The sequence below is a fragment of the Oryzias latipes genome, chromosome 5 (genome assembly GCF_002234675.1).
Source record: "Oryzias latipes chromosome 5, ASM223467v1".
In the NCBI taxonomy this organism is placed as follows: Eukaryota; Metazoa; Chordata; class Actinopteri; order Beloniformes; family Adrianichthyidae; genus Oryzias; species Oryzias latipes.
In genome coordinates, this window is record NC_019863.2 from 27,253,443 (window position 1) to 27,268,508 (window position 15,066).

At 38.6% G+C, this 15,066-nt stretch overlaps 1 protein-coding gene across 1 annotated transcript; it reads right to left on the reverse strand.

The window, feature by feature from the left end:
• Positions 1 to 5,754: 5,754 nt before the first annotated feature.
• On the reverse strand, positions 5,755 to 14,106 carry LOC101173218 (phosphatidylinositol 5-phosphate 4-kinase type-2 gamma). The gene is made up of 10 exons (XM_004069125.3): positions 13,957 to 14,106; positions 13,783 to 13,880; positions 13,104 to 13,200; positions 11,573 to 11,722; positions 10,536 to 10,682; positions 8,954 to 8,992; positions 6,543 to 6,656; positions 6,218 to 6,464; positions 6,013 to 6,116; positions 5,755 to 5,903 (listed from the first exon to the last, which is right to left on the reverse strand). Exons 1-10 carry the CDS (start codon positions 14,104 to 14,106, stop codon positions 5,823 to 5,825), a joined length of 1,227 nt encoding a protein of 408 aa, XP_004069173.1. The 3' UTR covers positions 5,755 to 5,822.
• Between the last annotated feature and the right edge of the window lie 960 nt (positions 14,107 to 15,066).

The following is a 15,066-nucleotide window of genomic DNA, read 5'->3' on the forward strand; positions in this document are numbered from 1 at the left end:
AGTACTCAATCTTGTTTTGTGTTTACTTGTCTGTTTCTGTGATGTGAGCCTCAATTCTTTTCCCAACTCCTTAAGTGAATCCCAGAAAATTCACTATCAAGACTTCCTTCCTGCGATGCTGTTTTCTTTCATGTTCCGTCTGTCTGTTCAGATTTTACTTACCTATTTTGACCCCTCAATAAACAATAAGATTTCCACACATGAGTTTAAGATTAACGCTGAATCACAATCAGCCCATCCTGTTATTTTGCCTTCCTTCAGCTTTTCAAACACCCGATCATCTGGATCAAACTGGTTCCTCAGCAAATGCCTTTCCCGGCTTCGACCTACTTCTTTGTAGGTCAAAGTAATGGGCTTATTTATAAATCGAATGAGAATCTCTGTGGAGGTTTCAGTTTCTTGGAGTCACCGTGAAGTAAAATATTTTATCTTAATGGTTGACAGAATTCCAATAAACAGATCTGTAGACTCTTTCAGTCATCTCCATCAATAGAGAGGAGCTCAAACATCTTAACATCTTGTCTGCTCCTACAAAGTTTTTGTTTTTGTGTTGTTTTAACTGTACTTGGGTTAGACTACACGTACTGCAAGCGTGAGGTATTTGTGCATTGATGGTGTCAGCATGTCTATTACATTTCATGGAAAAATATCAAAATTTTGTCCTTTTAGATTGTTATTTTAGAAAAATATCAAAAAGAACAATATAGAGAGTTTTTACCAAGCAATTAGAGTATGGCTGAGTTAAATAATGGAAAATAGCCTATATGGAGACAATTCATATTATTCTAGCTGTTTTGCACTAATTAACTCATTAAGTTATGGAATTTTAAAAAGTCAGCACTTGTAAGAGACCATAAATTGATGATTATTAACTTTTTTTCCCCTTTGTCTGCAATTTTCCCCTCTTTAAAATACATTTACAGCCAAATACCTTCTAAATAGCACAAGGCGGTTTTGTGTAGAACATCCTTTAACTACAGCAGTCTTTACTGATTCTGCTGAAGGTTTCTTCTTAATTTACAATTTAGGGAGGATTTTCACCTCTGCCACTGTCACCTTTTGCTCACTCGGTACATCAAAAACCCTTCAGTGTAATCTGTTTGTCACTCACAAAGGCTGTTAGCATAAAATTAAAATAATTTGGCCTCATTTGCCTTATCTGGATTATTTTATGATTACCTATAAATCAAATGTGAATGTGTAGTGAATCGAGACAACCTGGATTAGCTAATTAATAAGAGCTGAATTCTAAGTGCTTTACTGGGAGCTGTGACAGAATAAAATGTAAATCTAAAAAGGAAAATTATAAAAATAAAAAGCGCTGATAAAACAGGACCTTAGTGCTTCACCTTTCGGCAAATCCCTTCAGGGGTTGCCAGAGCAAATCAGCTTCCACCGATTCGCACAAGTGTTTTGGCAGTGAGTTTTATGCCGGATACCCTTCCTGACACAACCCTAAATTTCGTCCGGGCTGGGGACCAGCACAGGGGGACCTTGTGGCTACATAGTTAAGCATGGAGGGTCTTGCCCAAGAACCTGCCTAAACAGTACCTGACTGCAATAGAAATATATATATTAAAATAGATTTTTACCATCAACTTTCTTAAGATTTTAAACAGCAAACTGTTTCATTTGTTGGAATCATTCATTTTTATGCGTTTAAAATAGAAAAAAATAATAAAAGTTTCTAAATTGTAAACGAAACAATTTTTTTTCAATACTTGGAAGTTATTTATTTTTAACTAATTGGTGAAAAAAAACCTTTTCATTGTCAGGATATCAGCTCTTCGTTCAAACAGGTCCAGGTTTTTATTGCTATTTTATTCTAGTTGATTGCTATTTTATTCTGCTTTTATTATATTTTATTGCTTTCTTCTCTTCTGCACTCTCATTCTAGTGAGGAACCACATCTCGTCTCACCCTTTGTTTTTCTCTGCAAATACTGAGTGAAATGACAAACGAATCTTGAATCTCAAAAACTGAGAAGGTATGATAAAAAACTATAAAATACTTTTTTTTATCTTTTTCTGATTCTTATACAAGACTCTTTGATAAGAATGACTCTATTGCTAATACAGACTTCAGGGTTTCTTGCACACTCCCTTGGATGAGAAGCAACCCCTCACATGAATGGTCTTGGGATGGTTTACTGTTGGCGTGACACAGGACTGATGGTGGCGCTCACCTTTTCTTCTCCGGACAAGCCTTTTTCCAGATACCCCAAACAATCGGAAAGAAGCTTCAGCGGAGAATGGGGCTCTTGACACTTAAGTTATGGGTGGCCGTGGTGCAGCGGTAGGGAGGTCGACCCCTGAACAGAAAATAGCAGGTTCAATTCCCGCCTCGCCTGACCATGTGTCAAAGTGTCCTTGGGCAAGACACCAAACCCCACCTTGCCTCTGGTGGAAGGTTGGGGCTAGTGTTTGGCAGCGGAGCCACCATCAGTGTGTGAATGGGTGTGCAGAAGATCAATCTGTCCCTGATGTTTTTTTGTGAGAGAAGTGGCTTCTTTGCTGCTCTTCATGACACCAGGCCATCTTCCAAAAGTCTTCGCCTTACTGTGCGTGCAGATGCGCTCACACCTGCCTGCTGCCATTCCTGAGTCACCTTAGTTAACAAGACGATTACTGAAATGACCTTAGCAGGTCCTGTAGTGACAGGAATGAAATGCGTTGGAAAGTTTTTTTCGGGATTAAGTTAATTTTCATGACAAAGAAGGACCATGCAATTTTTCTGATCACTCTTCATTACATTCTGGGGTATATGCAAATTGCTATTATTAAAACTGAAGCAGCAATTTTCCAATTTCCAATATTTATGTAATTCGTAAAACTTTTGGCCACGAATAGGGTCTCATCCCACATCCAAGCTCAGGTTTGTTGTCCAAGCATCCACAAATTATTTTAAATTAAAGCTCAGCGTCTTCCTGCATTTCAAACTAAGAACCTCTTGTTTCCGGTGTACAGTCTCTCATTTAGTTAGAGTTGTCAAGTTTGTGATGAAGGCTTTGTGCAATGACAGGAGAAAGCTCTCAGGGGTGTTTGCTTTAAAAATAATCATAATTAAGAAAAAATAGCTTGACAAAGTTTGTGAATAGTTGTGACTGCAAAGAATGACAAGAAATACAATCAATTATTGTAACTTCAGTGACTAAGAGTGTAACCTTCATATATTACCACAGCACAGTGCTTGTCTAAAATGTTACACTTAAAAGGGAAAATGTGGATTTGGGTTTTTCCACTAATCCAGAAAAATTCTAACCATTTTTTATGTGTTTACAAGACTATACAAACTGCAAAAAGGAGCCAGATTTCAACTCTGTTTCACCACCCCAGTGCTTAATGGTGTGTTAAAATCTCTTCCAGTGATTGCGAGATGCAGTTTCCGACAAATCTGTTAAAACGACGCTGGAACTGCTCCCTTCTTTTCATTATTTTTTTCCCCCTACATCTGCTTCAGAATTCTCTCTGAGCTGTTAGACAAAAGTGCAATCCTCTCTGTAAACTTCAGAGCAATCTCAGGAATGTGTGCCAGGAGCTCTGGGACAGCAGGGGGAACTAAATAAGGACAAAAAAAATGAATGCTTCACCGCTGACTAACATTTTTAAAGGAACAGGTTCCAAAATATGTAATATGCCTGAAAAAACAGGGATTTATCAGAGTTAAACACACATAAAAAAGGAATATGTTATAATCTAGAATAAGAATAAATGAGAAAAACATGCTTTCAGGTTTTCCCTGAGCATCTCCTTCCCTCTTTTGCACAGAATCCAAGCCCACAGTCCACATCAAAGGGAGCTATTCTCTCACAGAAAACCACAGCGGCTGAATATTTCTGCCTGTGCCAATATTAAAGCAAAGACTGTCAGAATAAAATAAGACGCTCTCAAATCAATATATTCACCCATACTCGAGCACTGAAGCAGAATTTTTAGATGAGATCTGACCATGTTCTGTAGGATTTCTGTGCATCTCAGTTCATCTGTTGCTGTTCTGAAGAATGCAAGCCATTGTTTTTAGACTGTGCAGCTAACAGATAGAGAGGAAACATGCTGAGCTTGACAATAAAGGTCACTGCAGCAGAATAAAAAATTTAGCACATATTTATTTGTCTGTTTTTCCCATAAGGAGACCATCCAATTAGGAAATCTAACCGCTGGTTGGTTTTGTATGTTTGCTGACAGACTGTGAAAAAAGAAAAAGACACGGCGGACATAAACAGGAAACAGTGAAACCAACATAAAGTGTAGACTAAAGCTCAGAAATACACAACTCCCAATAAGTTAGAGGTATGAGTACTCTTCCTTTTTGGTCTGAATTTTAATGAAATTTCTAAAAGATCCCATTAAAATTACTAACAATGACTGAGAAAAATTAAGATAATAAAAAAAAAAAACAGCCCAAATAACAAAATTGACCACATCACTGGCGGGTATTTCCACTATTTGCTGCAATGACAGCTTGACAGCGACGTCACATGCTCCTCACATGCCTAATGAGTTTTTCTTTTCAAATGTTCTACCCGGCGGAGGTCCCGGGGAAGACCCAGGACACGCTGGAGAAACTACGTCTCTCGGCTGTCCTGGAAAAGCCATGGGGTCCCCCCAGAGGAGCTGGAGGAAGTGGCTGGGGCGAGTGAAGTCTGGGCATCTCTGCTTAGACTGCTGCCCCGGTCCCGGATAAGCGGAGGAAGATGGATGGATGGACGTTCTACTTCTCCACAAGTGCTATATGCAGTTCAGTTCTGCAAAGTCACTTGGGGGTCCAATCATCCAGTCTTTAATTCAGCCCCTGAACCTGAACCCCACAGACGTGCTCTGTGGGGTTCAGTAATACCATATGAGGCACTCCAACTTCCTGAAGTCCAGCTGTGACAAATGTGGCACCATGTGGTGGAGCGTTATCATCCGTGGGCAGAAGGTTGGGGGTGTTCTGGTGAAATTGGTTGATGATGATTGGTGACTGGGCCATCTACAATAACCAAATCAGTTTTGCTGTGACTGCTGATGCCTAACCAGACCGCCTCCACCAAAGTGGAGGACCACGTTGACCTCGGCCTTCTCCAGCAACGGAGACACAGCTCTCGGAGCAGGAGTGAAGCTCCCGCCACCGGGAGAATCTTTGATCACATGAACCCAGACATGGACACGTGATTACCGATGTTTTTGTAGAGCTCTTCATAATAAATAAACCTGATCTCTCCACACCATCTGTGTCTTCCATGCATTGTAAATGAGATAAACACAGACACCGCTCCATGTACGCAGCAATCAGGCTAAAAAATATTAGCGGGAAGCTCCTCCCACGCAAGGCCACGGCGTCAAGCCAAGGAACACATTATTGGACAGGTGGCGAGCAGATTTCGCCGAGTGATGAAGGAGAGGCGGCGGATGCGAATTTTCACGCAAAAAACGCGCTCTGTGTGAACGCAGCTTAAGACTTTAAGACTGAAAATCTGCTAAACTAAAGTGCCGCATTTCTACTCCTGCTCAATTATTACCTTCAAACGCCAGTCAGGTATTAACCCTAAACCTTTATTTTTTCTGCTTTTTTTCCCCCTTTGGGTTGCCAGATTTCTGCCCAATTAATTATTTAATAATTTATTGGGCTCAGAAAAAAACAATCATATCTGACAAGTCTGCTGCTTCAATGCTCAAGGAGCAAACATTAAAAATAAGAACATTTTGTCCTTCATGCAAATCTTTCAATCAAAATACATCGGTAGGTGATCACACAGAAAAGAGGAGTAAAGTGTTCACTTTTAGGCGTTAAATCTTTATTTGGATTCTTTTTTTCTTTATGCATCATGTTGACTCCTCTGTTTAGGCAAAGATCTTAGAGAAGAAGTCTCTGAAGCGCTTAGCGTACTGCTCTGGATGAACTGTCGAGATTTCAGCTCCCGCCTTTCAAAGACAAACAGAAAAATGATTGATTACACACCGGTGAGTGGGACATAAAAGCAGGAGAGTCGCTGCACTAAGCAAAGTCTTTTAGGGGGGGCTGATCTCTCACCCCCTGTTTGACGGCCCTGGCGGCGTGAGCAGCTTTCTTCTTTGTATCGTACTGTGTCAGCACATCAATCAGACCCATGAAATATACTTCCCTCCGGGGTGCACCTGCACAGGCGTAGCAAACAGCAAACTGATCAGCACAGCATGAGATGACGTTTGGCTGTGTCCCAGCTCACAGCTTCCACTTTAGCACATCCTGCACTCACCTTCTGCGCTCTGAATGGCGTACACATCCACGTACGGGTCAAATTCTCCAGGACTCAGCGGTTTGAGGGAGTTCATGTAACCTGCAATACCTTCAGGTGAAGTGGAGTATGGAGGCACCGGACCATTTTCGTCCTCTTCCTCTTCGTCGCCGGATGAGTCCATATCCTCCTCGTCCCTCTCTGCTCTCTCAACATCATGAATACCCAGCAGCAGGCTGTAGTCCATGATCCTCATACGAACTAGGAACTAGGAAACGGGCACACGTTTACTCACCAATTTGGGGGAATCATGACTCCACACACGAGTATAGACACATTATCTCACTTCGATATCTCTGTTTAATTTCTCCATCAGCTTCTCTTTCTCTTCAGCGCTCACATAAACCTTTTGAACATTATTCCTGAAGTCTGCATCTTTATGACCGGGCAAATCTTTCACCTGGAAAAACACAATGAAAATGTTATCAGTGTAACTGAAAAAGCTAAATTAAAGGTTTAGTTGTAAATCGTCCACAGCTAGTTAGTCTTTAGATAACTACCCTCAGTGTATTTAAAGTTCCACTCCGATCATCTTTTGAGCTATTTTCAAAGCATTCCCAGTGGTCTTTTAACTGTAATCATGTTTTTAGTCAAAATAAAAAATATATGTATATTTTTCTAAGACATAGTTTCTGCATAGCAGCAGGAGTTCATGAGATATTGACCTCTGAGTTTGGGGTGGGACTGTTGGTGCGGAATAAGCCTGTCTTCATTTACCATTATTCCTTTGTTTACACTCTCTTCCACTAGTTTACACAATATTGGAGCTACCCAGCCCTACAATTTTGAGCTTAGATGAAGAAAACAAAGATGTTCATGGATGTAGTTGTCTGCAAGAGGATACATCAGAGGGGACTGGAGCAGGGAGCTTGTGGCCTGCTCATTTTAGCTTCTACGTCACAAATACAACCTTTTTGCAACAGCTGTTTTTTTGCCTACTCCTGATTCACAGCAATTTAGATAAAGAAATGCTCAGAAATGCCATTATGCCATAGGAACATGCTACAAACTCCAAAACCGCAATTGTCATCAGAGTGGGTCTTTAAAAAAAGCATTCTGAGGGTAAAATCTAATATTTTGTGAGGATTCTGCACTTTTTGTTATGTTTTTAAATTTTTGTCATGTTTTCCTTGTCAATCTCACCAAGTTCAGACTGATGATCATCCACACTTGTCTTCATTTTGTTAACTACGAGTGTCTTTAAATGTGTTTTTCAATTTCTCATTGTCAGGACATCTCCTTTGTCACCAGCTTTTTCTGTCCCTTTTTGTCACGGTGACATGTATTTATCAGTGATGGAGATTTAAAGCTTCATGAAGCTTTGAAGCCCGTCATCCTTTCATTTTGTCGTGTACTGTCTGTGATTGTGTGTGTTTTTTTAAACATTCTATATAATACAATAAAAATATAAATAAATATTTGCTATCTATCTATCTATCTATCTATCTATCTATCTAATCTGAGCTAGACTAAGTTGGAAATTTTCTCAGATAAAAACAAAAAATGATAGGTGGGTTGGGATTGTCTTGGATTTGACTTCAGCAGCTTCCTGTGTAAATGTGCTGCATTGAAAACACATCTAGATATCTGAACTTGAAATCCCATTTTGTGGCTAAGCACATACTTTCCAGTCTGTGTCTGCAGAGCCTTTAGCAGGCAAAGGTGCAGCCTGCCAGGCTGAGAAGAATGCTCTGAATACTGAATGTCTTCATGCCATCAGACACACTGTAGAGGCACAGCTGTATCCAATTCCAGCCTCTAAAGTTGTCATTTCCTAGTGAAGAGACAAATACTGCTTGGCCTAACTTGACTTTTATCAGTTTAAAACACATTTTTTGACATAGCCTGACTATTTGACTTCAAGGCAGTTGCTGGTTTCTGGTGTCTTTAACCTCTAAGAACCCATGGTGACATCAGTGTAACAGAAAAATATCAGAAATTGATTATGTGGTCCCCTTGGTTTGTGGTAAAATACACAATTTTATTCTTAAGAAAAGATGTGTTCTTACGGGTTAACATGTTCTTGTGGCATTTTTCTGATGATGAAGGGACATATATAAAGAAAGGTTTAGCTTAAGGTCGCATTTCTGAGTATTTCTTTATTAAAATCGACATAAGCATGATTAGAAGACCACTGGGAACACTTTTAAAATAGCTTAAAGATGACTGAAGAGAGGCTTTAGCCAATTTTACTGTCATAAGTCATCAAATAAAATCCTTGGAGATTATTTAGTGTAGCTTTTCTTCCCTATGCAGGCTTGAGCTTCACTTTTGTTTTGTAACACAAAGCCTCTCTTATGGAGACTCTACTATGAGGATGGCAAACATGTATTATTTAAATACACATTAATCAGTCAGGCTGTGCATCTGCGATTTATGCTCATCTGTCTTATTCATGCCCCGCTTTTCAAAAGAAGTCCTCTTTTTGCACCATGAAGTCTTTTTAGTGATAAGGACTGCTATGCTTTCCCTTCAGCAGCTTAGGTTGATCTTTTAAAATGTGTTTTTGATCATTTATTTTAGGAAGCATTTTAGGAAGCAACAACCCTGAAGCTCTTAAAGGAACAACTTTATTTCCCTCTCAGTGAGCGAAACCCCCTCCCATTGCAAGCTTTACAAGCCATTGCAGCCTTCATAATTCAGCTGTAGTGGTTCAGAAAATAGTCTGTCCCATTCGTAGGACTACAGTTTGCTCACCTTCTCTTTAAAACTTGCTTCACGAGACAGCACAGAGCCCTGAGGAAGGAGGACATGGTCACTGTTAGGCCTCCTATCTGGATTATTATGGGCTAATAGCTTACCAGTTCGATTAAATTGTTTTTTTTCTGCAAATAGACCAGAGTAGGGCTGCACGATATGAGGAAAACTTGCGATGTGTAATATTAGTGATCAATATTGCAATGACGATATAACTTGCGATACATGACTAAATATCAAAACAACCAAAAACATTGTTTCCATTTCACTGCAACAGTTTAAAAATTGTACTTCAAATGACCCTGATCTACATAGGAGATGAACATCTAACATAAATGGGCTCCATTCAATTGGTTGACAACGGGAAGGCGTCCATCGAATTGGTCAAATACAGTACTGACCAAAAGTTTGGACACACCTTCTCATTCAATCGTTTTCTTTATTTTCATGACTATGAAAATTGTAGATTCACACCAGTGACGTGCGGTGAGGTTGACAACTGGTGAGGCACCGACTCCTCTGGAGTCAGATTTACTATAATAGAACTAAATATTTGACCTTTCATCCAACAGCAGCTAACAGCTTATAAAATACAAAACAAGAACATATTTGTCCAACAGAGAATATTTCTTTCATAGATGGATAGAACCCTCTTCTTGTGTATGATTTATTCATATATATACTGTAAACAAATTAAAGTATGCAGATGTGTTCAGCACACATTTGACCCTCAGTAACTATTTCTGGTATTTTTCCAGCTTCAACTTCTGGTGCTTTAATCAGTGTTATCAAATGTTGTCTGTGAAAATGATCATAAAAATAAAATAAATGATTTTACTTACATTTTTTATCCACTTACTCCCGTGTTATTTAAAAAACAAACAAACATTAAAAAACATGTTCGGCCTTACTTTTTGAGTCCATGTGTCAATCCATCTCCACAAAAAGCTCTATGATCTGTTGTAAAGTCTTCCTTATTTTCCTTTATTTTATGAGTTTCTCCCTCTCAATGGAGAAAGACATGGCTCTGCCTCACTTGCCTCACCTGACCGCACATCACTGATTCACACTAAAGGCATCAAAACTGTGAATTAACACATGTGGAATTATATACGTAACAAAAAAGTGTACTGCACAACATAACTGATGGTCCCACACCCATTTATAAGGCAAGAAGTCACACTTATCAAACCTGACAGGGCACACTTGTGAAGTAAAAAACATTTCAGGTGACTACCTCTTGAAGCTCATCAAGAGAATGCCAAGAGTGTGACTCTACTATTTTCATAGTCATGAAAATAAAGAAAACTCTTTGAATGAGAAGATGTGTCCAAACTTTTGGTCTGTACTGTACATAGTGGGATTTATTTGATTCGTTTAATACTTCCAGTTGCCATAAGATTGTTTTAGCACATTTAAGGCAACCATTTATTGCCATTTTTACCGTCTTTTGTGATATGCGTATGACACAGTTTAAAATTGTGATAACGATAAATTTGCAGGGCCAGGCCAGATCAACATCCTTCATTTCTTATGAACAAGACATGCATTGAATCCTCATTAAAGGCTCAGAGGATGTTACCTTCAGCTCGTACTTCCTGTGTGTGTGCAGTCTGTGGCTGAACATGTTTCTCATCACCAGCAGGTAGGTGTCCTCACTCTCCACAGTGACTCTGTACATGGCCAAGAACTGGGGGAGCAGCGTGCTGCCATGACAGGTGACGATGTACTGGAAGAAGATGAAAGACCTTCACAGCTGCATGAAGAGAGGCATTAAAACACTCCTCTGGCAAAGGATCAGCACTTAATGAGATCTCTTAAGCCTGTCTTTAAGAAGCATTTTTAATATCTGTACCCTGACGAGCAAGTATCAAAGTTTAGAAAATGGTTTAAAACAAAAATGAGTATTTTTGCGATGATAAACAGTAACTGCTTTTCATTCAGTGGTTCAATCTAGCTGAATCAAACTGACCCAGACGTCCCATGAGAAAAATTATTGTGTGGGTGTAGTCAATCTAATAATTTATTCATTGAATACATCTTATCCACTAAGAATGAGCTACAATCATGGAGGCATACTCCAACTCCACAATTTGAAGTGGAAAATCCACACGAGGATCAAACAAGTTGAAGCTGACTTGACTTTTCAGCATAAAAACATTTTAAGGTCTTTATTAAAGTATTATTAGGTCATTTTAATGTGGTGAGGCAAAAAAAGGCTGGTTTGTTTCTATTGGTTCCAATTCATAAAGTATCTAGTATATAAAAAATGAGAACGACTTGAAAAACTGCATTTGAGGCAGTCAAATATTAAATCGTGTTAGATGACAGCTGATCTTAAAAGTCTTTAAATTTCTATCTTCCTCCACTTATTTCTGTTGAAACTGTGAAGGATGAAAGCCACAGCTGTGTCTTGTTGCAGCATAAATTATGCTTTTCTAATAATTCATTTGTGGAAACCTTATCTCTGTTCAAGGACATTATTTCTGGAGAATAAATAAATAAAAAATACACTTTGAAACTCCAATATTCATCTTCCAGGTTTATTGCTCTAAGTATTGTGCATTTGCCATGGCAACTGAACTTAGAATAATAAGAGCAAAGGTGTGTCAGATTTACCTGGTGATACTCAGAGAGGAAAATGTGCATTTCCTCCACCTCCTCAGAGGAAATTTCTTTAATCACCAGTGTGCGGTCATATGATGTAAGCATCAGTCCCACGCATTTCCCGTCCTCGTCTTTGAGCGGCGCACTGCGGGCCAGAGAGACCTGGGAGGATGACGGGACAGCATCGTTGTGCAACAAAAGACTCACTTTTTACAGCAAAATGCCTTTTCTTCTGACACTTTAAATCAATTTAATCTTTTAAAATCTTCACAAGAAAATGTATAAAAAGCTTCAATTTCCAGAGAGTCCCAGAGAGCATAGAATAGAATAGATCAACTTTATTGTCTGTTCAATGTATATATTATTACGCATATATATAAGTATATATTATTCTACTCTGCGTGCACAAAATAATTAAGCAAAAATAAGGTGCATTTACAAAATAACATTTAATTAATTATTGTTTTGCGAAAGAAATACTTATAGGAGTGTTTTAAGAAAACATTATTTTTATTTTTAATTGAATTATTATTGATCCTACTATATTAAGCCAATCCTAACACCCAAATATATTGGGCTGCATCTCTCTAAGTGATTTTTGAGCCATTTATTGATTAATAACAGCAGAGTCATAGTATCTGTAGAACATTGTATTAAAATGTTTTTATCTGTAACCAGAATATTAATTTTTGCCTAATAGTCTCACTAATAAAGTTTAGTCTTGACTCAATTTTAAAGACTATTCCAATGACTATTTGTTTTTTCTAACATGTTCTTTTGGCTTTTTCCTCATGATGGCTAACATATTTAAAGGAAATTAAGATTAAAACTGTGATGTTGAGTATTTCTTTATTCAGATTGTTGTGAATCAGGAGAAGTCGAAAAAATGCAATTAGAAAAAGCTTGTAGCTGTGATGCACAAACTGCAATCGGCGGGACACAAGCTCCCTGCTCCACTCCATTCCGATGCATCCACTTACACATAGATCGATGTGCATGCGTTCCCTGTATGTACTGGAATCTGGCTCCAAACTGTATGGTTGAATAACTTTAATCACTTAAAGGGACCAAAAGTGTTCAGTCTGAACACACATAACACTAAAATTTATTTATTATTCATTTAACATCTGGAAATACCAGAATTTAAGAATAATTTAGGTTTTACATCTGGTACAGTTCAAACTGTAACTCACTTGTGTAATTTTTCACCATATACTCAGCTAACTATTGGGATATTTTTCTATTTATTGTAATACTTTGAAGTTACTTCCTTTTGAGTAAAATATTTCAATATTTTATCTACTTTAGCAAATACAATGCAGTTCAAAAACTGTGTTTTTCAGACAATTTTCTTTCAAATTTTGTCTATTGTGTGAGAACGTTCTTCATCCCCCTAATTGTGGGCTAAGCAAATCCATGTGACGTGGACATTAAAGCAGCAGGCTGCTGGTCCCCCTCATGCAAAAGACAAGCAAAGATATGCAAATGTGGACAGAAGCACATCAATAAAGTGGGTCTGCTTTGCTGCTTTTTTTGCCTGCACCTGGTAGTCCTGATCCTCAATGCCAAAGCGCTCTCGTAGGTTTCTGAACGCCTGTGGACAGTACTCTTTGAACTTGAACTGCCCAGGTAGATTCTCTCTATAGAAAAAAAGGGATGATAAATGTTAAATATGAAGTGTTGTTCTTTAAAATGTTTCCATATCCAGTAACTCAAATGACCAGCAGCTGGTCTCAGGAAAACATATTTTATTGTTCCTTTAGTGTTTGAGCGGCCTGGATTCCTGTATGGATTAGGGGATTAATGAAAGCCACCCAGCTTAAATCAATCTGTGTAGAAAGCGAACATTTGGAAAAAATTATTGCAGAATTCTGCTATCCGTCAACTCTTAACATGATGATGATCGGTCTGCTTTATTGTTTTTATTTTTCTTGTCTTTAAATTAATCACAAAAAGGCAAGAATATTTAACTGGAAAAAATCAGATCTTATTTTAGCACAAAGTAAAGTAACAATTAGTAAAAAAAACTTTGATTTGATCCAAAACTTTGGATGAATTAGAATATTCTCAGAAACAAAGCATCATGATTGTTTCCTAGATTCTTGTTTTTCCCTAAAAGGGTTTTTGTTCTGATAAAGACATCCAAATAAGGGAAAAATTACAAAGAAATCTTTGCAGTTCTCAAAAAGCAGATGTAGGGCAGAGAGAGCAGAGCACAGTACTTGTTGAAGAGGTGGTTGATGACTTTGATCTTGGTGCTGGCTTTGAAGTCGTCTGGGAGCAGCATGACGGGTACAGGCACCTGGCTCAGGTCATTAATCTGCGCACGATCAAAATGGAAAAATAAAAAATGCAGCTTTCTCCACTCATGAACTCACACTGCCCGGTCCACGTACCGAGTGACTGACTCCCCACATGAGCACGTTCAGCACGGGGTCACTGGCTCGGAAAACCTCCACTTTCTGCTGAACGAAGTGCTTTTTCTTGGTTTTCCTTTTGTGCTTCAGCGCGCCGAAGGGGATGGATGGTGCGCCGGGGGATGACATCGCCTTTCTCCGCTCTCCCTGCTTGTCTGGGCGCAGGATGTTGGTCCTGCACGAGTATGCAAAAGGGGAGAGGTCCGCCTGCGCGCCCTGCAGCTGCGCCTGTGGACCTCAGCGCGCGGCTTAAGCAGCTTTTGGCGCGTCGGTCCACCATCGTGACGCACAGCCGCAAACACAGTCTGCTCACACACAGGTTTCATTCCACTCTAATGAAAGGAAAATTATATAAAATAACCGAAATTCAGATGTGTAAAGAAGCCACATTTCCTTACTTTAGGTTTTATTTGTAAGGCTTTTGGTGTACTAAAAGTTATTAAAATTTAAGAATGTTAGAAAAAGAAATACAACCCCAAAAAGCAACATTTTTTTCCCAACAGGACCAAAGTAACCAGGTCCTGAGTGAATGAAGAAACAATGAAAGCTGTAGCACTTTTATGATATTTGAATAATCTGAGCATTCGAAGTGAATGGTGAGGGTATTGTTGTATTTTCTTTACTAAGTATGTGAAAAGTAACTTTGGGGCTATTTGGGAATGATTCCTTGCAGAAGTTTCAACAGTTTTAATGAGGCGATGGTGATTTGATTGATTGATTTCAAGTATGAAAAATAACTCAATACTGCAATAAAAAAATACAAAACACAAATATCAAACCCATTTAAATATTTAGTAGTAAACTGATTAGGATTTAGGCTTTAGAAAAAATAATAAAGATGTTCTAAAATGATGCCTTCTGCTTCAGCAGAAAACAAAAGAAGACAGACAGAAAAACAATCCAAAAGTACAAAAACAAAACAATTACGGCCACAGCCATAACAAAAGTGTAGTGACTCATAATCATACTTTTACAATACAGTACACACGTCACATTAGATTAATTAAACATGATTATCAATTAAAGTTACGTAGAGTTTGATTTGTTGATTGAAAGGGAGTAAGAGGAAGCCAATTTAATAATCCCACC

Bases quoted from the DNA above. Each gene is read 5' to 3' on its own strand.
- LOC101173218 (XM_004069125.3), bottom strand. From the start codon at position 14,106: ATGTCATCCCCCGGCGCACCATCCATCCCCTTCGGCGCGCTGAAGCAC. The intron at 8,993-10,535 runs GTAACATCCTCT...CTCCTTCCTCAG, and splicing joins ACAGGAAGTACGAGCTGAAG to GGCTCTGTGCTGTCTCGTGA. The intron at 5,904-6,012 runs GTGAGAGATCAG...TGTCTTTGAAAG, and splicing joins CCAGGGCCGTCAAACAGGGG to GCGGGAGCTGAAATCTCGAC.